This window comes from Nanorana parkeri, unplaced genomic scaffold (genome assembly GCF_000935625.1).
Source record: "Nanorana parkeri isolate BGI_ZX_2015 unplaced genomic scaffold, ASM93562v1 scaffold501, whole genome shotgun sequence".
Classification (NCBI taxonomy): domain Eukaryota; kingdom Metazoa; phylum Chordata; class Amphibia; order Anura; family Dicroglossidae; genus Nanorana; species Nanorana parkeri.
Window position 1 is genome coordinate 517,698 of NW_017306769.1, and position 24,341 is coordinate 542,038.

General features: G+C 42.5%; 1 protein-coding gene across 3 annotated transcripts in view; it reads left to right on the top strand.

Moving 5' to 3' along the window:
- Window positions 1–3,364: 3,364 nt before the first annotated feature.
- Window positions 3,365–24,341, top strand: part of SPATA5 (spermatogenesis associated 5) — a 300,327-nt gene continuing 279,350 nt past the window's right edge. For 2 of the 3 annotated variants that reach the window (XM_018561121.1, XM_018561120.1), the window contains exons 1-3: window positions 3,365–3,548; window positions 12,193–12,314; window positions 18,228–18,385. In XM_018561121.1, coding sequence (XP_018416623.1) covers window positions 3,425–3,548; window positions 12,193–12,314; window positions 18,228–18,385 — 404 coding nt within the window. In that variant the 5' untranslated portion in view covers window positions 3,365–3,424. Of the gene's footprint in view, window positions 3,549–12,189; window positions 12,315–18,227; window positions 18,386–24,341 lie in introns of all 3 variants that reach the window. The other variant, XM_018561119.1, reaches the window with a different exon arrangement.

The following is a 24,341-nucleotide window of genomic DNA, read 5'->3' on the forward strand; positions in this document are numbered from 1 at the left end:
CATGTTGGTACCCGATCCATCTATCCGTATTTTCTCTTAGATGTCCCTCTTTTAAAGGCCTAGTCCATCTTTGTGATCATGTTTTATGTTAGAGTGTAACATAAAACATGGTCACAGCTCAAAAAACTCAAGTTCCAGCACCCTTACTCACAGGTAGCTTGCTGTGCCCATGGGGCGGAGAGAACTCTGCTACAGATCTCCCTTACAGTTCCTATAAAAGACAAATTCCACCTTTTGTAAAAAAAAATATAATAAATGCACACTTCTACATAGAGAAAAAATGTACATTTCTTTTTTTTTTTTTTTTGCATTGGCACCAGTAAAGCAATTGCAACCACAATGGCTCAGAGTACTTGTAGTTTTTCCATTCACAGATCCTGCCAAAGGATCTGTAAATGGATGACGCAGTTATGTGGGCGGAGCCATGCTAAATTAATGACTTGCTGACCAGGTGTTTACACCCCCTTCCTGGCCAGACCATTTTTCAGTATTCAGCGCTGCGGTACTTTGACTGACATTTATTCCGTCATGCAACGGTGTACTGAAATTTATTTTATACCATTTTTTAGGGGACAGATTGGTGGGATTTAATCACCACTGGGGGTTTTATTTTTTACTAAAAAATAGTAAAACAAATAGAACAAAAAAGTACTCTAAATTTAAACAAAAAAAAAAACTTTCCCTATGAAATGTTATGAAACATTGATTATCACCCCAATTTTTTGGTAAAACATAAAATACAGGGTCACGTCGGGTAAATAGACACCAAACATGTCAAGCTTTAAAATTGCGTGCCACACGAAATTGCAAAAAAGGATCACACCCAAAATTGGCCATAGGCGACACTTTAATAGCTTCAACCGCTCATCAGTTTAGTGTTATCAGTCATTAATGGCCCTAAAATGATTGCTCTCATTCCGACGTTCGCGGTCATATGTAACATGTGCGGCACAATAGGCGGAATCCTCGTTTTCGCACGTTGGTGTACCCGACGCATGTTTGTGTGTGCATATGGGGGGGGGGTTTAAAAAAAATTATTTGTGACTATTTTTTTTAGCTTTATTTTGTTTTTATGCTTTAATCTTTTTTAAACTTTTTTCATGCTGCGTGTCAGATTCCTGGTCCACTTCTGGCACAAATGATGTAATGTGCCAGAGCATTGCATCCTGGGAAGTTTACATCAGCAGAGCATTGCTGGGAAATCTCATCTGTATTTTTATGAGATCTCAGGGAAAGGCATTTTCCTCCCCTGAGATGATGTGCATGGACACATGTCCTAGTCCCAGAGTTCCAGGAAGTAAATGGAGAGCTAATAACCTGCCCTTAGTAAAGATGGCCACTGTCAGATGACTGGTGAAGAACAGAGAAATAAAAGAGAAACAAGGCATGTAAAGAATACAAAGCTTGCAATTATCTAGACGTATCTGTTTGTAGATTGTCATTACTAAAAATTTGTAAAGGTGTGTTTGTTGTTATTTTAAAGATACGGGTAAAGGTCCGCTTTAAAGATAAAGATGAACGTCACCCCCCCCCCCCCCCAAAAAAAAACTTTTCAGTCTTTTTCACTCCTCACCTTTGGATGCAGTATCATATACTTACAAGCCCAGTGGATCCAGCATTGTCCTCCACTCTTGCACTGCTCTCATACTACAGGTCTTGCGCCGCCATCTTTCTTTTTACATCATGGGGAGCCAGCTGTCTCTTTTCAGTTCTTTCAGCTGCCATGACGCAATGTCAGATCTCGCACATGACAGACAGATATCTGGTGCTATGTCTGTTTACATACTTTCTATAAATGGTGAAAAGGAATGTCTCCTAGGATACCATCATCACATATCACAGGAGGCATTACTTTCCACCATTTATATTACAACATGGAAACTGATATGGCACCAGATCTCTGTCGACGAATGTGTTTCTATGTTGTTCTATATATGGTGCAAAGTATGCCTCTTGTGATATGTGACTCAGGAGACTGAAACATCATTCTCGCCAAGGCAAGAATGGAGGCAGGGGACGGGTCAAACAAAAAAGGAAATAAAAATATGTAAAAAAAAAAGGCCAGCTTTTTTAAACAGTGGAGTGAAGATCCACTTTAAGCAAAAGAAGAGTGGCAAATCAGGTTACAGCAATGACCCAAGTCTTCGGTGAATGAGAAAAAATGAGATATTTGCACATTGTGTAGATAGATGGATGTGAGTGTCTCCATTAGTTTAAGGCCTCATTTGCACGGGAATCGGCCGACACGTACAGCTCCGTGCTGCGTGCACGGTGGTATCGGGCCGCTCCCGGGAAGGACAAGTGCTGCGTGTGATTAGTATGCAGCCCCCGTCCTTCTATATGGGACTACGCGGCCGTACGCTGCCCTACGCTCACCTCAAGTGCAGGTCCGTACGGGTGCATGTGTCTAGGCGCGGACGCAGACAGGATCCATCCTTTCAGCGTTCGAGTACGCTCACCCGCACGGACGTGTAGGGCGGGTGATCGTAGGGCCGCGTACAGCAGCTTGGTCCCATAGAGAAGGGCGGGGGCTGCGTACTAATAACGCGCAGCACCTGTCCTTCCCTGGTGCTGGCCGATACGGCCATGCACGCAGCACGGAGCTGTACGTGCTGGCCAATTCCCCTGTGAATGAGCCCTAATGGTGCGTGGACATGCTGCCTCAGCTTCACCAGTAAGATTTGCTTCCAATGCTTTCTGAAAAAGTAGGTCAGGGTTAGAAAACCTTGGCACCCCAGCTGTGGTGAAACTACAAATGCCATCATGCCTCTGGGAGGCATGCCTGTGGCTGTCAGAGTCGTCTAATGCCTCATGGGACTTGTAGTTCCACACCAGCTGGAGTGCTGTTTGCCTACCCCTGCCTTAGAGGGGAGGGTGAGCGAGAGAGAGTTTGCTTATTAGGTGATGTTTGGAAGAATGCATTAGAATCAAATGAGGTGCAATGTTACAAATATGCCACCAGTCATCCCTATTCATTATTACCCAGAAGTACAGCGCACACAAACAAAAACAACAAGACTTGACCCCCTTCCAACCTCATTGAATAAAAAAATATATAAAATAAATGGTACCAGAGAAGGGCAGTGTACTAATAGTGCAAAATATGGACAGTTGTAACCAGTAGATATCTATCACTAGTCTCTGCAAGCCTGGCAATAACTGGTGACCACCGCTTGTTTGCCATACTGTAACATGGAGAGATCAGCTTCCAACATTACACCCGACACCAGCCAATAATCATCCTGGAGCTGGAGATAGTCGTCACACCGTAATCTATGTAATAGGAACTGCTTAGTAGTTCTCAAAGAGTATGGGCCGAAGGCAGCTGCGTGGCTATGCGAAAAATTACAACCTTCCCGGGAACTTTGACCTGCGTACTAGGATGTTGTCGCTGGGCACGTTTTGATTCCTGCTGATCACAAGCATGTCTTCCAGCAAGAAGAAGAGCAGGGGGAAAGCTGGCTCAGTGGCCTCCTCTCCGGGCCCGGAACCCTCGGCTCATAACAGCCAGCCATCGCTGTTTACAGTTACCGACTTCTTAGAGAAAGGTAGTGGTGTCTGCGCTGAGCTGTGTGAGAATGCCCAGTTTCTTCCCTGCCTGTGTCTCTTATCACTATACCTATAAGTGGCAGCATGGCGTGGGTGGCATTTAGTGGGCTGCCATAAGGCAACATGCTTTTCCTGCATTAACCATTTTGCTGCTGGAGCTATTTTTTGCATACATGTTAAAATGCACATTTAGGCCTGAGGATTACTTAACCCCCCCCCCCCCAATATAGGGAGAGTTGGGATGTCTGCATTTACACCACATCCAGATTGTTTCCAGACCAAAATGCATCCTAATGTATCCCTATTCTATTTCTGGCCTCTGTTCACACCAGTGCAGTCCGTTCCAGACCAGACCAGACCAGAAAAATACAGCATGTCTCATTTTGTCTGGTCTGGAATGCACTGTAACTCCAGGCAGGTTCACACCATTTTCCGTACCAGATCTGGTAAAGAGAACTATGGCTAAACCTTTTTTGGCATTAGTTTTCTTTTGGATTACAGGAGAAAATCTACTAATGTCCTCCTGTGACCCAAAACTCAGCATATAGCCGCACTACAGCCGGGAAAGATCCTGACAAGATTGTCAGGCTCCATCCCTCTGATTGACAACTGGCTCTTCCTCTGTAGAGCCAGCTTGAGTGCTGGAGGAACAGAGAGAGGGGAGCGGTGACTGACAATAGTCTCTGCAGGGAGATCATGAGCTGAGTGATCAGACGTATGTGATCGCTCAGTGCTCAATCAATAGAGCTGACCTGTGACAGCTGCAGTGTCACACGCCGGCTCTAACTATGGGGATTTTACCCATCCCATAGTTCTTTAAGTTACGCGATATTAGCGCAACTGTTTATCAAACCCATATTTGTAGTAAAAAACATTTTACAATTGAATTTTAGCACCTTTGAACACATTATAACATTTGGTTTCTTGCTAAATAAGAAGATACCAAACATGTTGAGCTTTAAAATCGCATCTCATTTTAGAGTTAACGTTGAATAATGGCCCTAAACTTATTGCTTTCACTCCAGCATGCGCAGCGATACCTAACACATGTGGTGCGATTGTTGTATTTGCATGCTGCGTATCCGACCTGCACATTTGGGTTCATATGTACATGGGAGCAGGGAACTTTTTTTTTTTTTTCCCCTCATTCAGCTTGGGCTGAACTAGAGAAATCTAACAAGATTCCCCCATCCAATCCAAACAACTCCCCGACCCTTCCCCTTCCCCTGATGGCTATTATATTTTGGAAGCCAGAACCTGTGGCTGTCTGAATACCTGAACAGTGACTGCATCTTAATGGATGCAGTCACTGTTGCCCCAACAAATTTCTACCCAGCTCCTTTGACTTTTCAGTTGTAGCTTGTGATGCAGACAGGGCAGGAATCGGCAGAAATTCAAGCTGTGTGTGGCCAGCATTTGAGTCCTCATTCTGCTTTCAGAACTGCGGACATCTTAAAGTGGTTCTAAACCCTCCCGTTTTTTTGCCTGTATCTACTGCTATCAAGCAGTAGATATAGGCAAACAGTTTAAAAAAAAAAACCCCGCTATAACAGCGGTTTAAACTTACCTTGTTTTCTTTGCACACTCCCGCCCGAGAAAACGAAACTGCTCGCGCGGCAGCAAAGCATCTTGGGGGGTTCGCATTCTCGGCCGGGAGACGAGCAGAGACGTAAGGTAAGTATATGGACGTGTGCACCCGCATGCAGACACCGCTTGAGAGGAGTCGGCGCTGTATCGGAGACCCGCCGCACCGCTGGAGGGACAGATGAAAACATCAGAAAAGATCGGATTAAGAGACATAATTTAAGGTAAGTACTGACATTGGGGGGGAGGGAAAAAAATTATCCTTTAATGTCACTTTAATCTTCTATGAGGGTTACTAACTCATCCCCTTGGTTTTTGCCACGTTGAAATAACAGGTTCTACACAGAAATACACAGGTTCTTTTGCAGATGTGTGCATTAGCCTCGAAATTAATAAAAAAAAAATAGCTTAGCTATTTCTGTATTAAATGGGATTAGTTGCCAACTCAGATGGGTTGTGCATAGAAAAGTAATACTGTTTTAGTTCACACCATAAGCAGTGCGTTCCGGTCCGATCCTGGCCAGAACGCACTACCTCACATTGCGGCCGGCTCACTTTTTTGCCGGGCTGGAGGGGGCGTGGTGGGCTATTGAAGTGAATGGCACCGTAGCCACGCCCTCCGGCCGCAATGCGATCGCCCGCACGGGATTGCAAGGCACATTGTGAGCCGGTCGCAATGTGAGGCAGTGCGTTCCGGCCAGAATCGGACCGGAACGCACTGCTTATGGTGTGAACTAACCCTTAATGAGTTGATCATACTTGTTAAACATCCAGCAGTAATGGTAAATAAACTCTGTTATTTTTTCATTGTGAATATGCAAACTGATCCTGTACTAGCTTTTTTTTCAGATTTTGTTTTCATTTAAATAGAAAAAAATAAATATATATATATATCAGTGGTGTTTAGCTTAACTCAAGGGCCACATTTATATACACAAGTCAAGTGGTGGGCTGCATCTAAACTAACTGCATCTAACTTTTTTTTTTACAATTTTCAATTGAAACATTACTTATCATAAAATCAGCTCCATCCTCAGGGGCCTGCTGCTTACAGCAGCCTATATGGAAACACGGTGCTGCCACAGACATGGCCACACAGGGGTTTCTGGGAAGTGGTGTTCAGGTCAGAGCAGAGACATTAATAATAAACCCTCCTACATTATTGTCAGTGGCAGCAATACTATACTCCCTTCTCAGCGTTGTCATTGTAGGAAGCAAAGCCCTGCCTCTGCCAAGATGGCTGCCTTCACACAGAGACACAGTGTTCACACAGAGACACAGTGTAGAGCAAGGCATAGTAAGTCGGTAATGGGTAAAAGATCAACTGCAGGGAGACCACAGCACTGGTCACTAGTCCTGTGCCGGACATCTTTTTTGTGCACATCTTCCAGAGTTCATTTGCTCTTAAGGGAGTTTGGTAGCACCTGCATGGTGTACTCTGCCTCTCTGGTCTGCTTCACCAGCACCTCAAAATCCTATCCTAATATAAGATTTTGAAAGTCGGTATTAGCATAAGGCTAGGCACACCTACATATGTCAGTTCTTGGACACGGCAATAGGTCACTCCAGGACACCAAGCATTGCAATGTAAAGGGCGGGCAGTGTAGTTAGCTGCGCCCCCCCATTTTGTATAAGTGGGCTGTGATGTGTAGATAAACCCTAGAGAACCTTCTGGAAAGCTTTAGGTTTACCTCGGTATGGTAGTCAGTCACGCAGGTTTACTTAAATACTCGGTAAACTTTGTTTTGATTTCTGTAAGGGAGGTATTACAAATTAGTACACATTTATTTGAAATGACAGATTGTATTTGTTTTTTTTTCAAACTGTATTCATAATAATTATGAATTGATTTTTTTTCCCATGATGCCATCATTTTGGGTTATGTTAAATAACTAATAAAAGAAAATTAAAGTGTTCATTTACCATTGCTTTATTAATAAAACTGCATCTTGTTTCTTATGAATCCTGAGTTGTTTGCCTTTACTGGTGGAATGTTTGAACATTTTTAAACATTAAAATTCAGTATAAAGTATTTAGTTGTGTGATTTCTTTTTTTCTGAAATAAACATGCTGTCAGGACAAATAAGAGACATGGTACGGTAGCCAAAGTGTCTAAAAAAATTGAAGTTGATACTTAAAGAACTCTGGGGTAATTTTTTTATTAACCCTTGCAGTGGGGCTACCCCCACACTGCAAGGGTTAAGTGTTTCGTTTATTACTAGGTTAAAAAAAAAAGTTAGACTCACCGAAAGCTTCAACCTGGCTTAGTCTTAGGCCAGTCCTTCCAGTGTTTCTCCCCCTCCTCTGCAGCGGTCTAAGGTCCCCTAAATCATCAACGTCTTTACACAGTGCATAGATGTGAGGGTGCTGAAGAAGATTCCAATTCTGCAGGGAGGGGGAGACAAGCTGGAGGAAGCGCTGTGACAGCTGGCTGGTTCGGAGCTTCGGGTGAGTATAATTTAGTTATTTTAGCACTTAACCCTTTCATTGCGGGGGGTAGCACCACTGCAAGGATTAATTAATAATAAAAATAAAATCCAGGAGTTCTTTAAAAGAGAACTATGTGGTAAGTGTTTTTCCCCCATAGTTCTCTTCAGGGTCATGGGAGGACATATACTAACTTCCTCCCATGACCCAAAGCTCAGCATATAGCGAGTGACAGCTGGTTCTGCCTATCTAGAGGCAGAGCCAGCTGTAACCGCCCTCTCCCCTGTTCGTTCCTCCAGTCGGCACTGGAGGGGGGGGGATCTGCTCACTTCCCGATCGTAGAGCTGACCCGTGACAGCTTCTTTCGCAGGTTGGCTCTAATGATGAGGATGAGTGGAAGCCACTCACCTCATAGTTCTCCTTTTAACTTCTGCCCCTTGTCATTGCCCAGGGCATCAACTTGAAAGAGAATCCGTTCCCCACCTGAAAAAGAAATGCAAGTCATGGACACACACCATGTTAAACATTTCCAGGAACAAACATGGCCTATTGCAAATGCTAGCTTCCTAATGGCTTACTGACACACTGGCTTCAACCCTTTTTCACTGATCCAGAACAAATACGCAGAACAGGAAAGTCAGTGTAGCCAGAAGTACATGTCTAGGATATTTGGTGATCGTTTATTTGCCTTTACCAAGTGTCTGGTAAAGCATTCCAAATACTTGGTCAGGAGAAATTACTGTGAAACAAGTTTTCCTTCCACAGTTAAAAAAACACATTTACACTTTGCAGAGTGTAGGCTCCCCTTGGGTGAGTCTTGATCATTGTCTGTCACAACAAATTACCTTACAAAAAGAAATCTGCTTACTAAACTCTTGTAAAACACTTTTTATAAATCTGCACAGTGAATCCCTATCATGTTAATTGACTTCTGTTCTCTGATCCAACTGCTTCTCAACAGCTCTGGACACATTGCAGTTTATAGCCACCAAATGAAATGCCAACATTTTATTCCGTATCTCTTAAGAATAGCAGAGGTACAAGTGTCTCAGATGCTCTCACACTACAGATATGCCATTATTAGACTATAGTACGGGATTGCCTTCTTACAGTCACATGTCAAAAGGTGAACTATATTTTAGGAAGCATGCAGGGCAAGAGGTAAATTTTGCTGAGTAATAGACACAGCTAACAATTTTTGATGCTTCCTGTAGATGGTGGTTGAGAAAGTTTTTTTTTTTTTCCACATTTTGATTTTTGGTCCACTTCGAAGCAAACCTGTGGTCAAAATCGAAAAAAAAAAATGCTAACACCTGAGGCCTGTATACTGTCTGCTTTTGCTAAAACTCGCCTTTAGAGCTCCCCAGATCATTCTGAGGTTTTTTTTCTCCTGGAGATTAGGTACACCCCATCCCACAATACATTGCCTGGGGCCTGAGCATATCACATATTTGCATATCAAGGAAGGTTCTGGGTAGACCTGAGGTAAGACTGTCTGCAGATTACACGTTGAAAGTTTATACTGTTGGCTGCACTATTACTAGCTGCTGGTGTGCGGTAACTGTCACAGTGCCAATCTTGGTGCATTGCACTGTTAACCTTTTCTTTTTCACGCGTGACATTTCTTTAAGCTCTTTGGGCACAGTGTGGTGCAATGCGGTTGTACCAGCTGCATGGAAATAAAGTACTGCATGCATCCACCACTGAGTGACCTGAGCTCATCCATGAAGGGTGAATTGCTTGTCTTGCATTGGGTCTGTGCTAGGAAAAAACAGCCAAGGCAGCATGCATTTGGTGTGAATCCAGTCTAAGGCAAATTTCCCTTTCCTTAACATTTGTAAGGTTTGGGACACTGTATATCTAATTATCAGAACACAGCTCATAGTTGGTAGCTACCCTCAAGCCCTGCATATATCTATCAATAGTTGTTTCAAAAATTATCTTGTGTGGCTAGCTGTGCAGTAAATTTTTAAGGAAAAGCATAACAAAGTGAGGTTACAGGTTGCCCCCTGTGATTTCACATAATGGCAAACACCTCCTGGGTGCCCAAAAGGTAACTTTTGTGGTGGCAGTTTACTACGGCTTTAATATAAAATCCAAATGAATATAAATATTAAAGATAAACTTTACCCATATCTTTAAAATAACAACAAACGCACCTTAAGAAATGTTTAGTAATGACAATTTACAGACACATACTTCTAGATAATTGCCGGCTTTGTATTCTTTGCATACCTTATTTTTATTTTCTTCCCCAGTCTTCTGACAGTGGCCATGTTAATGTAGGGCAGATTACCAGATCTCCCTTTACGTCCTGGAACTCTGGCACATGTGACCATGCATATCATCTCTGGGGAAGAAAATGCCTTTCCCTGAGGTCTCATGAGATTTCCCAGCAATGCTCTGCTGATGTAACCTTCCTAGGATGCAATGCTTGGATACAATTTCATAATTTGTGCCAAAGTGGACCAGGAAGTGGGGAAAAAATTGTAAATAAAATAAAAATATGTTTGTTTAGCTAATAGATGTAAGATGATTTCATATCCGCATGCAGAGCTTGTAAATGCTGATTTTTAGTCAAAGGGGGTAAAGGTCCACTATAAGGTGATTTTTGGCCTATGTATTCAAACTGTATAAAATATGATAATTTATGCCAGTTCATAAGGAATGGTACATATTTTTTTTTAAAAGCAAAGGCTGCTTTACTAAAAAAAAAATAATTGTTAAAAATCATTTACATTTTTCAATTGTGTGTTTTTCACGTGACTAGATAATTGAAGTGAACATTCACACATTTGGAATCAATTCTCACCTTTTTTAGAAATTCAACCATAAACTTGTTATGTTGGAAAGATTAGGTGAGGATTAGAACCACTGTCAGTTTTTTTTTTGCCATCTTTGTCTCATTATAGAGATTTCCCTTCACTCCCTGTCCTGTAGAAACAACAGGAAGTGGGGGGTTATCCTTCCCGTGTGAGGAAACTTCTCTCTTACACAGCTGTCACAAAAACACGTTTCTCCATTGGAAGATTGCTCCTCTATTCCTGTTCTGTTTTCAAATTTTTGGATAGACCCTTATTTTCCTTCCTGATGACATTAGATATCAGGACAATTACAAAGAGTAAATCTCCCTAACAGGAACACAGCAATAAACACCTATTAGTGGTTCTAATCCCTCATCACTCTCACTATCCAAATCTAAAAAAGGCTTTCCTATAGTTATATTTTGAAGTAGTACTACAATGCATTTGTTTTTATTGCAATCATTTTTTCCAACTCCAGCAAAGTCAAGGCCTAATTTGAAAAAAATAAAACCAAAAATATATTTTGAACAGAAAGCAAAATGTTAGGGATGTTCAGATACCGAAGCTAGCATCGGTATCGGGACCGATGCAGGGCATTTTGACAAGTACTTGTACTTGTCAAAACGCCCCGATGCTTGCGTTTTTTTTCTGTACCTTACGGGGTGCCAAATGCTTTTCCTCACATGTGAGGACGTCGGTGGCGCTGAGCGGAGGAGCGTTGCGTCACTGCTGTGGGAGGCGCTCCAGGTGGGGTAATGTAGGTGGGCAGCGACTGCCCAGAGGACCCCACCTGGAGCACCGCCCACAGCAGTGACGCGATGCTCCTCTGCTCAGCCGATCATCACCGACGACGTCCTCACATGTGAGGCACCTCCATTGAACAGGCACCAGTAAGTGAGGGCCTGTGCTGAAATGTGAGGTGCATTGTATTTGTAATGTGCACTGTCCATGTACTTCATATAGAGTAATAGGTTAAATCATGATCCATAGTACATAACATGTAGTTGTACTATGGATCATGATTTTACCTATTCATGTTAGCAGGGGATAATTAAAAAATTATTGCTGCAGTGTAATCTATATGTAGTACATATACAGTACATATTCCCAATACGCTGCAGCAATAGATTTACAATTATCCCCTGCTAACCTAAATGGGTTAAATCATCCATAGTACAACTACATGTTATGTACTATGGATCATGATTTAACCTATTCTATTCATGTTAGAAGGGGATAATTGTAACTCTATTACTGCACTGTTAGGGACGTATGTGCTGTATATGTACTATGGATCATGATTTAACCTATTTATGTTAGCAGGGCAGAATTGTGTGCGCCTCACACAAGCTGAGCACCGAGACGCGATGCAGCGATCCTGCCCAGCGCCGACTAAAAGAGGCACCACGTGAGGCAACAGGGATCGGAGTGAAACTGAGTGATGGAAGCCGGGACAGGGCTGGCTGAGAAATCTCTTGCTACAGTGTACTGGATGTGTGTACTGTATATGTAGTACATATATACAGCACACACCTCTACTACACTACAGCAATAGATTTACAATTCCACCTGCTAACATGAATAGGTTAAATCATGATCCATAGTACATAACATGTAGTTGTACTATGGATCATTTAAAGTCACATGTCCCTTTAAGAAAAAGTATCGGCAAGTACATGAGTGGAAGTACTTGTACTTGGTCTTGAAAAAGTGGTATCGGGACATCCCTACAAAATATGAAAAGAAAATCTTCCATAATTTGTTCAGATATTTGTTTTTTTCTCGTTTGAGTATTTACTTTTTTTTTCTTCTTAAATGCTTCTAGTAGAGGACAAGGTACCGAAGTGTTACAGATGCTCATTTGTACAGCTTGGACTGACCAGTATGAAATTGGCAGATCTCTGTATTGGACGTCCAGTTCTGCTAACAAGCACAGATGGGAGGCAAGAGGTAGAAATACATTTAATACTCTGCTGAAGAAACTCTGTATGCTGTTGGATACATATAGTACTGTTAGTGTTATTTTAGATTTATTGATTTTAAACTTGTTTTTAATATACTGAGTATGCAAGTGTGTGTGTGTATATACACACACACACACATATATACAGCCCCAAATCTCCAATTCCAAAAAAGTTTGAACACTCTGCACAATGTACTAGAGCTGCAACAACGAATCCATGATGTGAATAGTTGGCAACTATTCCCATCGACTTGTTGATTTTCGATTAGTTGCTTGCAGCGGAGGTATTTCAGAATCACCGGCCGCAGTCCCTTCTCCCTGCTGGTGCTGGCTGCAGCGCTTTGTTTCCCTTTCACTGGCCGCTGTGCCGGCACGAGAGGGGAGAAGAAACTTCGGCCGGTGACTCTGAAATCTGCCGCTGCTCCCCCTTGTACCTCTGCTGCTGCTGCTCCTCCGTCCCTCCGCCTGTTAAGACAGTTCACAGTGTTACAAGTGTCCGCTCCTTTTCCACTTGATGAACCTTTTTCCTTTTGGTTATATATCTCAAAGTGTCAGCTGTCCGTGCTCCTTAGTTGTTTAATAATGCACTCACCAGAAGGGAAGGTCCGTTCTGTGTGTAGTCAAGATTTACGGCTTCTCTCCTCTCCTCCCTTGTGAACAAACAGAATGGACCTTCCCTTCTTTGATTGAGAGCAAAAACTTCTGAGTACATCTGGTGAGTGCATTATTAAACAAATAAGGAGCACGGACAGCTGACACTTTGAGATATATAACCAAAAGGAAAAAGGTTCATCAAGTGGAAAAGGAGCAGACACTTGTAACAATAGCCAGCCTGCTATTGGATATTTTAAATTGCAGTAGCCAATAGCAGGCTGGCTATTGCACCCGCCCAATGCCTTGTGTCAATCAGCAGAGGAGGCCTTGAAGGAGAACTTTCTCCTTCAGTTCCCACCTCTGCTGATTGACCGAATGCTGTATTTACATTCAGCTGCCTCAGCAGCTGAATCCAGTGAAGTGGAAAGGTAACACTATGGGTCTAAAAGACCCCTAATGTCACCTTAAAGAGAACCTGTCACCTCCAATGTGCCGTTACATAGGGGGCCTGTGAGCCCCCCCATGTGATAGCAATGAGGTAAAAAAAAGAATTAAAAAAATCCCCCCTCAAAAAAAATGAAAGTCCCCCAACCCTGCAAATGCGCGTATACTAACAGAAACACAAGTCGGTTGCACCTACATAGAAAAACGACAATTGCGCTACAAATGTCAGGTATCGCAGCATATTCTATTTTTTTTTTTTTTTAAATCCGATTAATCAAAGTTAATAATCGGCTAACTAATCGATTATGAAAATAATCATTAGCTGCAGCCCTTCAATGTACATCAAAGCAGAATGCAATGATCAGCAAATCTCATAAACCCATATTTTATTCACAATAGAAAATAGAAAACATATCAAATGTTTAAAGTGAGAAAATGTACCATTAAAAAAAAAAAATAAGGTCGTTTTGAAATTGATGGCAGCAAAGTTGGGACAGGGCAACAAAAAGCTGGCAAAGTAAGTGGTACGAACAAGGAAGAGCTGGAAGAACATTTTGCAACTAATTAGGTTAATTGGCAACAGGTCAGTAACATGATTGGGTATAAAAAGAGCATCTTAGAGAGTCAGTGTCTCAGAAGTAAAGATGGGCAGAGGTTCACCAATCTATAAAAAGCTGGGTCTAAAATTTGTTGAACAATTTCAGAATAATGTTCCTCAACGTAAAATTACAAAGACTTGAAATATATCATCATCTACAGTACATAATATAATCAAAAGATTATGAGACTCTGGAGAAATCTCTGTGGCAAAGGGACAAGGCCAAAACAATATTGGATGCTCATGATCTCCAGGCCCTCAGATGGCACTGCATTAAAAACAGTCATTAATCTGTGATGGACAGTACTGCATGGCTGGGATCCCAACCTGAAAGAAGCAATTTCAGGGAGGTGCCCTTCTCATTTCAGGTAGGTGCCCTCTGCCCCCCCCCCCCCCTATCCGCAGGGGGGGGGGGAGAGCACCCCCCTGAAACGATGGCAGATAACAAGGAAGCAATAGCTTCTTTGCTATCTGCAGGTTTTTTTTTTGTATTCTGACAGCTGCTGCCGTCATTATAATAATAATTTAAAAAAAAGCATAGGAATGCATAGCCAGATTCCTATTGGCTATTTCAATTTGCAATATCCAATAGCAAGCTGGCTATTGCACCCACCCTCTGCTGCTGTCAATCACTAGAAGGGGACCTGATGGAGAACTTCAGGTCCCCCTCTGCTGATTGACAGCAGCAGTGGGCGGTGTAATAGCTAGTTTGCTATTGGCTATTGCACAGTGAAATAGCCAATAGGAATCTAGCTATGCATTCGTATGCTTTTTTTTTTCTGACTGACGGCAGACGGCAACCCCAATGTCAGACAAAAAAAAAAAAACAGAGCAGAGAAAGGTTCACTCGATCGAGTGTTTCTCTCCCGGGCGGCTGCTATCTAATAGCAGGAGACTCCCAGAGCGTCTGGGAGAGTTGGCATGTCTGGCATGGGCTCAGGAATTCTTACAAAAATCACTGTCTGTAAACACAGCTGGCTGTGCCATTCAAAAATGCAAGTTAAAGCTCTATTTGCAAAGAAGAAGCCATATCTGAACATGATCCAGAAACGCCACTGTCTTCTCTTGGCCAAAGCTCATTTAAAATGGTCTGTTGTAAAGTGGAAAACTGGTCTGTGGTCAGAGGAATTGAAATTTGGCATTCTTTTTGGCAACCATGGGCACCTCCGGCTTGTTATCAGCACTCAGTTCAAAAGCTTACATCTCTGATGGTATGGGGATGCATTAATGTGTATGGAATGGGCAGTTTGCACATCTGGAAAGGCACCATCAATGCTGAAAGATATATCCAGGTTTTAGAGCATCATATGCTCCAGACAACGTCTTTTTCAGGAAAGGCCTTGCATATTTCAGCAGGACAATGCTAAACTACATACTGCATCTATGACAACAGTATTGCTTCATGCGTGCAGACCAGACCTTTCACTAATTGAAAATATTTGGCGCATCAATTCAAAATACGGCAAAGAAGACCCAGGACTGTTGAGCAGTTAGAATCCCATATCAGGCCAACATTCCTCTAAAACTGCAGCAGATGGTCTCAGTTCTCCGATGTTTACAGAGTGTTGTTAAAAGAAGAGGGGATGCTACACTGCGGTAAACATGACACTACCCTAACTTTTTTGAGATGTGTTGCTGCCATCAATTTAAAAATTATCTTATTTTTTTTCTTAAAATTATACATTTTCTCAGTTTATATATTTGATATGTTTTCTATTGTAAATAAAATATGGGTTTATGAGATTTGGAAATCATCGCATTTTGTTTTTATTTAGATTTTACACAGCGTCCCAACTTTTTTTGGAATTAGGGTTGTACATACACATATAAACAAAAACACAAGTTGTCTCCTTTCAGACACACTCTTTCTATCTGCAAAATGTAATTATTGAATGGACTGTTCTTTAAAGGAGAACTATGAGGTGAGTGCTTTTCACTCATCCTCATAGTTCTAGCCGACCTGTGACAATGAAACTGTCACAGGTCGGCTCAGTAGATCGGGAAGTGAGCGAACACATACCGGCGTTCGCTCACTTCTCGATCCTGACACGGCTCTCTGCCGTGACAGGGGAGGGGCTGGATTCCCCCCCCCCCCGATCCTCCAGCGCTGATTGGCGGAACCGACGGGAAGGGTACAGCTGGCTCTGCCTCTAAGATAGGCAGAGCCAGCTGTCTCTCACACAGCTGGACGGATCCAGACATAATTGTCGGGATCCGTTCCGGCTGCGGCGTCTTAGTATACCGCAAGCTGTGGCTCGTGGTATACTGAGCTTTGGGTGATGGGAGGACACTAGTTTGTGTGCTCCCATTACCCTTAGGAGAACTATGGGGAAAGGCCCTAACCCCATAGTTCTCCTTTAAACAAACTTTACTTACAAATAGAGTTTATCTACTTCCTGGTCCACTTCTGGCACAAATAATGTAATGTGCCAGAGCATTGCATCCTGGGAAGGTTACATCAGCAGAGCATTGCTGGGAAATCTCATCTGTATTCTTATGAGATCTCAGGGAAAAGGCATTTTCCTCCCCTGAGATGATGTGCATGGTCACATGTCCTAGTCACATGTGCCAGAGTTCTAGGAAGTAAAAGGAGAGCTAGTAACCTACCCTTAGTAAAGATGGCCACTGTCAGAAGTCGGGATCCGCTTCAACTGCGGCGTCTCAGTATACCGCGACCTGTAGCTCGCGGTATACTGAGCTTAGGGTGACAGGAGGATGCTAGGTTGTGTCCTCCCGTTACCCTAAGGAGAACTATGGGGAAAAGCCCTGACCCCATAGTTCTCCTTTAATATGACACAGAAATTCTGCTTTAAAAGAGAACTAAAAGCAAACCTTTTTTGGCTTCACTTTTCTTTTGGGTCAGGAGTGTATTTGCTAATGTACTACTGTGACCCATATTCAACAGATAATTGGCTTATTTCCACTGTATGCTAACAGCACATAGCTGTGCTGCAGTTGGGAAGGATCTATCTGCCGCACACTACATGCCCTGTCATGTCCCTCTAATGAGCATTGCAGGTACGGAGAGGTGTGGGAGGAATCCCTTTGCGGAGTTGTGACTGACTCTGCTTTCTGCAGAAAGAAGACCGTGAGATGATCACTCAGCAGTTATATGATCGCTTAGCTCTTGGTATATAGAGCTGGCGTATATAACATTATACCATTCCAAGCTCATTCCCATGAAGGACTACAATCTCACATTTACAGGGTTATTCACAAAAGGGTGAGGCCCGGTTCACACCTGGGCGTTTTGTAGTGCGTTCCTACGCTCTGCAAAACGCTCAAACACCGAAATCCCATTATTTCCTATGGGTATGGTTCACACCTGGGCGTATTACAGGCCGTATGCTACAAAACGCCCTACGCCCAAAGAAGTACAGGAGCTTCTTTGGGGTGTATTTGCCGTGCGTATCCATTGGGTTCAGCCAGGTAGCCCTCGCGCATATTCGATACGCCTAGGCGTGAACCCAGCCTGACGAGTTTGGAGAAGGCAGGAGAAGTGAACAATCTAGGACAAAATAGCCGATTTGGAAAAATTCTCCAATTCAGCTCACTTTCCAGTTCAGCTATTTTGGCCTAGATTGTTCACTTCTCCTGCCCTCTCCAAACTCTTCACACTTTTGTGAATAACCCTGATAGTTTACTAATTTGTATTGAAATTGTAGTCCAACACGGGAGCAAGCTTGGAGCCGTGGCTGCTTTACAACACACACAGGGACCATGGTGAACAAAAGTAGCCACCCTCCAGAAGGAAGCACAGTGTCAGCATGAATTTAGGCCTTGTTCACACCGAAAGCGTGTGTGTTCCAGAGCGGTAGCTGCTGGAACCAACCGCGATCGATAAGAAACTTCTCCCCGGGTTTTGGGGCGGGAGGGGCCGTGGCGGTGCATTGAATTCAACCATGCATGGTTTCTTGCATTTAGATGTTCCTAAGTTTAGGTGCATTTAGACACATTTACATGCGTTTAGCCCCATAAAACCAGGCTGAATGGTCCCAGGATGTAGAAAATTCTTATTTGTGTAAGTGCAGCTAGACTGAATGCACATAGATGCTTCTGGACATCTAGGTGTGTATTTAGCCATACTAAATCATTACATTCTTTCAGGTGCAGAGCTCCAATAGCACCTAAAAGCATGTATTTTAATTCCCATGTGCATGAGGTCTAAAGCAAAGCAAAGTATGGATCTCTATGCCTTAGGTTTAGTGATGTTGTGTTTTATATATATATTATATAATATAATGTGCGTGTTTGTTGCTTGTAGGTGTGTACTGCTTGGCCTGTAAGTGGTTTTGGTTCGGGGAAAGTAGGAATTGGACCAGCAGCACAGAAGAACCTCAAGGTGAAGCCTGGTGATTCAGTTCATGTTGAACCTGTGAATGGACCTGTGTTACAAGCAGAAGAGATGGAAGTCACCTTAAGGTATATATATATATATATATTTATTTTAGTTATTTAATAAGCAACCATGTATTCCCCGGGTAAGTTTAAGGGCCCATTCACATATAAAGCCGTGACCTGTGTTTTACTGCATGTCACTGCTAGGACACATAGAAAGCAATTGTTTTCTATGTGCCCTATTTACACCACAACATAGAAGTGATTGGTGATGTGCTGCACTGCAGAAAAATAAACTAAAGTATGGATATATATTAGTTTGAACCACACAGTTTTATTCTGGAGTGAGAACATAAATGAGGAAACTTTGAGAGTGTAACGTAATGCAACTGCATTTTAGCAGCATCAATAGTTGGATTGGACAATTGCACCATCTAGTGGTAAATCTGGTTATTTCTTGACTTCTGTCCTAGTTATATGAAAATTGACCTCATGATATTAAAATAATTGAGTATGTTCACTTTTCGCTTAGAAAATGTGGTGAAAATTAAAAATAGACACAGGATTTTTGCCTGCATATGATTGGATGATTGAAGTCAGCAAAGCCTCACCTCATTTACTAAGCTAAGCTAAAGTGAAAATTCACTTTGCAAAGTAAATATGCTTTAGGGTCAGTCTACTCAATGGTATATTTTAAATATGCAGCGTTATAAGTGAAAGGGGTCTATTTATTAATGTTTTCACCCAAGTTTCACACAGCTTTCACCCAAGATTACATTACAAAAGTGTGTGAATTTTGGTTGTAAGTTGTGTAAATTTTGTGTGGAAGCATTGATAAATAAACCCCATAATGTCAGATATATATGTCTTTAAATTAAATATAAATAATAATAGTGGTATAATACTACTACTACTAATAATAATAATATACAGTCTATTATTATAAATTACTGTATAATAAAGATCTTTGATCATTGGTGGACTGACAGTGCTGGACAGATGCAAGATATTGCACGCTGCATAAAATTTGAAAAGAAATAAGAGAAATACACCAGACATTATATTATATAATTGTGTAACTCACTTCAATCACCAGATACTGTATATCATATAATTTTTTCATTATGCTACTGTGTACACTTAAAAGCAAATGTTTAGTGATTGAAAGTATGCTTATTAATGCTGCAGTGTGATTTAAGGTGTGGTAATTAAGTTAGCTTGTTTATGACACAGATTTAATTAGATCATTATTAGAATTAGCAGTATTCTGGCATCTGTAGGTCTTATGATACAGTCCCCAGGAGTAAGGTAGGTGTCACAGTTCCTTGTGCATTGATCCAGCACTGGGTTTTGCCCCCTGTCCGAGGTGCTTGGCTTCCTGCCAATCTGCTCTAAACCTCTGTGTTAAAAGGCTAGTGCCCCTGTTGTTCGGCATTCCAACATGTCTATGAACTACAGCCAGACCCCTTTTTTTTTCTGAGGATTACTGCAAACTGCTAATGACCAGTGTTGCTGCTTCCTGTGTCTCCTTCTGATTTCTTTGTGCTCTTTGTGAGATCCTGTGCTTCCAACAAGTGAACTGTTATCACAATCTTCAGTGAGCTCTCTGCACCGCAGCATCTGTGCATTACCAGTGAGTCTCTATCCAGCTCCAGTGTGGCTGCTTGTCTCTATCAGCATGCTTCTGAGTATCCTGGCTAGGTGTGCTGTTACTGGCTCTGCTGTATACCAGTGTTCCTATCACCTTGAAGTATGGACTCCCTTCTCTGATTGATTACCTTGGTATCCTGTACTCCTGATCAGTAGTGTGTAAACAGACTTCACCTCTGCCTGCCTTTGTATCTTGAACCTCAGTGTGCAACTGTTCCACTTTTCACCTCTGCAGTATCCTGTCGTCTGTGCCTGCACAGGTGTGTAACATGGTCGCAACCGGGGAGCTGTCCTGCAGCGTAATATCCCCAGCTCCATAGACTCTGGGGAAGACCTGGCACTCCTTAGACCCTGCACGTCTAGCAAGCCCCAAGTAATGTGCAGTCACTTCAGTCCCTGGGTTCCCTGTGACCTGCATCCCAGGCATCATTTCTGCTCAGTCTGTCCTGACCCGCTCCATAAATTCCAGAGCCTATGTTCCTCAGTGCCTCAGGTTCCCAGACTGTGACAATACCTAAGTAGGTAGAAGTGTAAGGTTCCTAACTTACAAGTTCCTAAATACCTAAATAATATGTCCAAACCTACTACAAGTGGTATAGGTGTATTGCAATAGCATAGACAGCAACAGCTGCATTGTGGTAGATTTATTGTGCAGTAGCAGTGCATCAATTGTTATACTATTGCTAACACATATTAGGGGCTTAAAACGAAATTGAACTCCAAAAATGAAAAATTGCTGGGAGGTAGGGATTTTTGGCAGAAGAGACATGTGATGTCCGCTCGGCACCCAAAAAACATGTACCGTGCAGTGTACACTCTTGGCTTACTCCTGTTAGATGCTGGGAATGGGCTAGGTGTTGTGGATGATGCAACTCCTGTGCACATGTGCATGAGTTACATTATCAGTGGGCGCTTAATGGTCAAAGAGGACCATCGCAAGACCCGGAAGAATCATCAGTGGAGATTGCAGCAGCACTGGACACAGAGGGCACATGCAGTTCCGGTCGCCGGGCGGGTAGTTTTTTTCTACATTTAGCCCTGCTTCGGGCAAGCAGCAGGGCTAATGTAGAGGGGGAGCCGTTTTGTACAAGTGATCTTGATCGGCTTTACAGCCGCTCAAGATGGCTTGTAAGCAGCCTGATTCTCACTCCCCCTCCCCTCCTCTCCCCAGCCGCTGCCTCTTTGCCCTCTGCCTGTGTCACCACCCTCCGCCTCTGTCCTGACCGCTGCCACTGTCACCGCCCCCCGCTGCCTCTGCCCGCCTGCTGGCTCCCTCCACACCATGGTCTTCGGGGTCCCCTGCTCTTCTGGGGGACCCAGGACCACGGCAAATTAAATTAGGTTGGAAGGCGGGGAGCACATTTGTTCTCCGCTCTGCTCTGTGTGAGCACTGACAGTGGGAACGCTGCACTCGCAGCCTTCCTGTCACAAGAGTTCCAGCAAAGTGCTGTGCTAGGATTGCTGTATTGGAGGTGACAGTTTCAATAAAGACAACCTGTCACCTTCAAATGCTATCACACAGTGGCTTGTTAATCCCTGTGTGATAGCAATAAAGTTGAGTGAATAAAAAATAAAGTAAACCATGAATAAAATAAATACAAATTAAAAATGTAAATAAATACAAATGTAAAAAAGTTATTTTTAAAAAATAAAAATGGAAATAAATAAAAATATAAATAATAAAAAGGTGATAAAGTAAAAAGTTATCAAATATATGAAAATTAAAAACAATTTACAAAGTAAAAAAAATAAAGTAAATAAAAATTAAAAACATTAAATCCAGCCCCGCTGCACCCACTATTTGCATGCAAATAAACACATCATTGTGGTGGCCGGGCAGCAACGCTCTCTAACACGCACAATGTGCATTAAGGCCAGGTTCACACCTGGGTGATCCGTGACCGTGCACAATTGCAGTAATTGTGCACGAAACTGCGCGGATGGCCGCGCGATCACGGAATCGCACACCCATTATTTTCTAATGGCACCCCAGTCACGCCAGGCAGATTGTGTGGTTTCCCGCCGCAATACTGCCCGTACAATTGCGCTTGATCGCGGTTGAAAACACTGCATGGTGCATGTCGTGAAAAAAGGTACATGTACCCTTTTTCAGCAATTGCCACGCGGCTGTAACCCCATTAAAATCAATCGGCATACGCGGCAACCGCTGTATGCAGCCGCAAACCATCGCCCAAGTCTGCACCAGCCCTAAAGGATAAATTCACTTTCCCAAGTAATTTGGGAAAATGGAATTACCCACCCAAATCTGGCCCCCTCTCCCCTCCGCTATCCTTCCCGCCCCCAGTATGGGTGTTCTATCTGTACCTGTGCCCTGTATTCTGAATTGCGCTTGCAAATTTTAAGCACTCATTGGTCAGTGGGGGTCACCTAACAGCGCTGACCAATGAGAAGCGCTTCTTAGCACTAAATACAGTTTTGGTTAAAATTATTTTTTTGTATGAGGACAAGTCATGAGGGACATGTAGATCGGGCCTCCGCTTTAGTCCTTCGACAAGTAGTTTTTTTTTCTACATTTCCATACCCCTGTGCCTGGAACTGTCATCACTGAACAACAGCCCAGAAGGAGGTACTTCAGCTGCAGCCGCAGCTGCGATCCTGGTATAATCACTTCAGGACCTTCCCATTTATGTACGTATTGGAGGCTTGAAGTGATTAAAATATGCCAGTCTGTGTTACATTTTTCGAATTAGGAAATACAGTATGAATAAATCTCTTACACCATTGTTTTCATGTCTCACTTTGTTTTCTTGTGTTATTAACACACAACAGAATTTGAGTGTGCATTAATTAAAGTGAACCTGACTTGTCCTGAAACATTTATAAAGTAACAGAAGTTATTTGAGGCCCCAATTTATTCAAGAGCATTGCCCTTGGCTGAGCCTATTCCCACACCCATAAAGGACAGTAAAGGCTCTAGCACTGGACAGTTACATTTCAGGGGCAGGAAGGAGTGATGCTTGAAGTAGATCTAACCACTAACTGGAAGACATTTAGTTTGCTAAAGCACAATTGTCTATCTTTTTTTTATCAAATACTTTTTGAGAATTTTTTTATAATTTTTTGCATCTCTGTGGCGAGCCACATCTTGTCTCCATGCAGTTGCTCCAATGTCAGTTGCAGATTGGCCTGGACTGCCTTCATGATAGTGTCAAACATGGACCATGCCGGTCAGTGTGTGTCAACACAGCTACCTGTTGTCTCCATCAGGGGGCATGTGACAGGTTGACACTTAGGAAGTGCCTAAACAAAAACCTACATTGCAGGACTGCGTAGGAAGCGCATCTTTAAAAGGGTTAAAGACAACTTTTAAAATTGCATGTGTAGATTTAATGAGTTCAGACTAGACATGTAAACTGCCAAAAAAAATTGACCAACTAGGGTCATATGACAAAAGACTTCAATAAATCAAGCTTTTGCTACCCTAAAAGGACTGGTGTGCTGGTGACATTTCTACATATGTATATACTGAACACGAAAATTCGTGTTCAGACCCATTCGGATACATTAAACCGAAAAACACATCTGATTGGCCAGAAAAGTCACATGACAGATTCAAGTTTCAGTTAGGTGGGGGTGCTCTCCGCACACCTTACAGCAGTCACGGCCAGTAAGAACGATGGTGCCTGTAGTAACTGCCAAGGATGGCGCCGTGCAAAGTACGAAGTAGAAAGACAGGTCACCAGCACTCAAAATAATTTAAATAGATTTGTCCTTTTTAATGGACGATTATGTCACAATGATCAACAAAGCCTTGTATTTGTTGATCATTGTGACATAATCGTTCATCGTTTCTACATGACAGATTCAGTTTAGTTTTTGAATGAAATTCGGACAGGATCTGATATTCGGAAATGGAAATTCCGATTTGCACACATTCGGATTCGAAAATTCATCCAAATTTTGATTCAGAACTAAATGAATCGCACATGTCTAGATCAGACTGATTTCAAGGCCTCATCTAAAGCAGTCCATGATCCAAAGGGCTGCAAAGGGACATATTGGAAGACTAACACAGGTACTTGCCCTGAGGTTCCTTCTCTTCAGTACTACTATATTACTACAAACAATGTAGGCCAGGTCAGGTTCCCTTTAATGTCTGTATGCTTTCAACAATTTTTATTATGCAGAGCAAGCATTATAGAAATAAACCAAAACACACAACATCAAAATCTGCTTTTTATATCAGCAATTTAAATATCTACCAAAAATGTTAAGAATTGTCAATGTTGAAATATCTATCTTCTTGTAGAACATTACCTGCTAATATGCACCCTTTGGCGCAGTATGTTCCAGATGTAAAGTGGCATGTGGGTCTTGTCTGAATGAATTCCTTTATATGGTATTATTTTTCCTGTATAAAAAGCAGGTT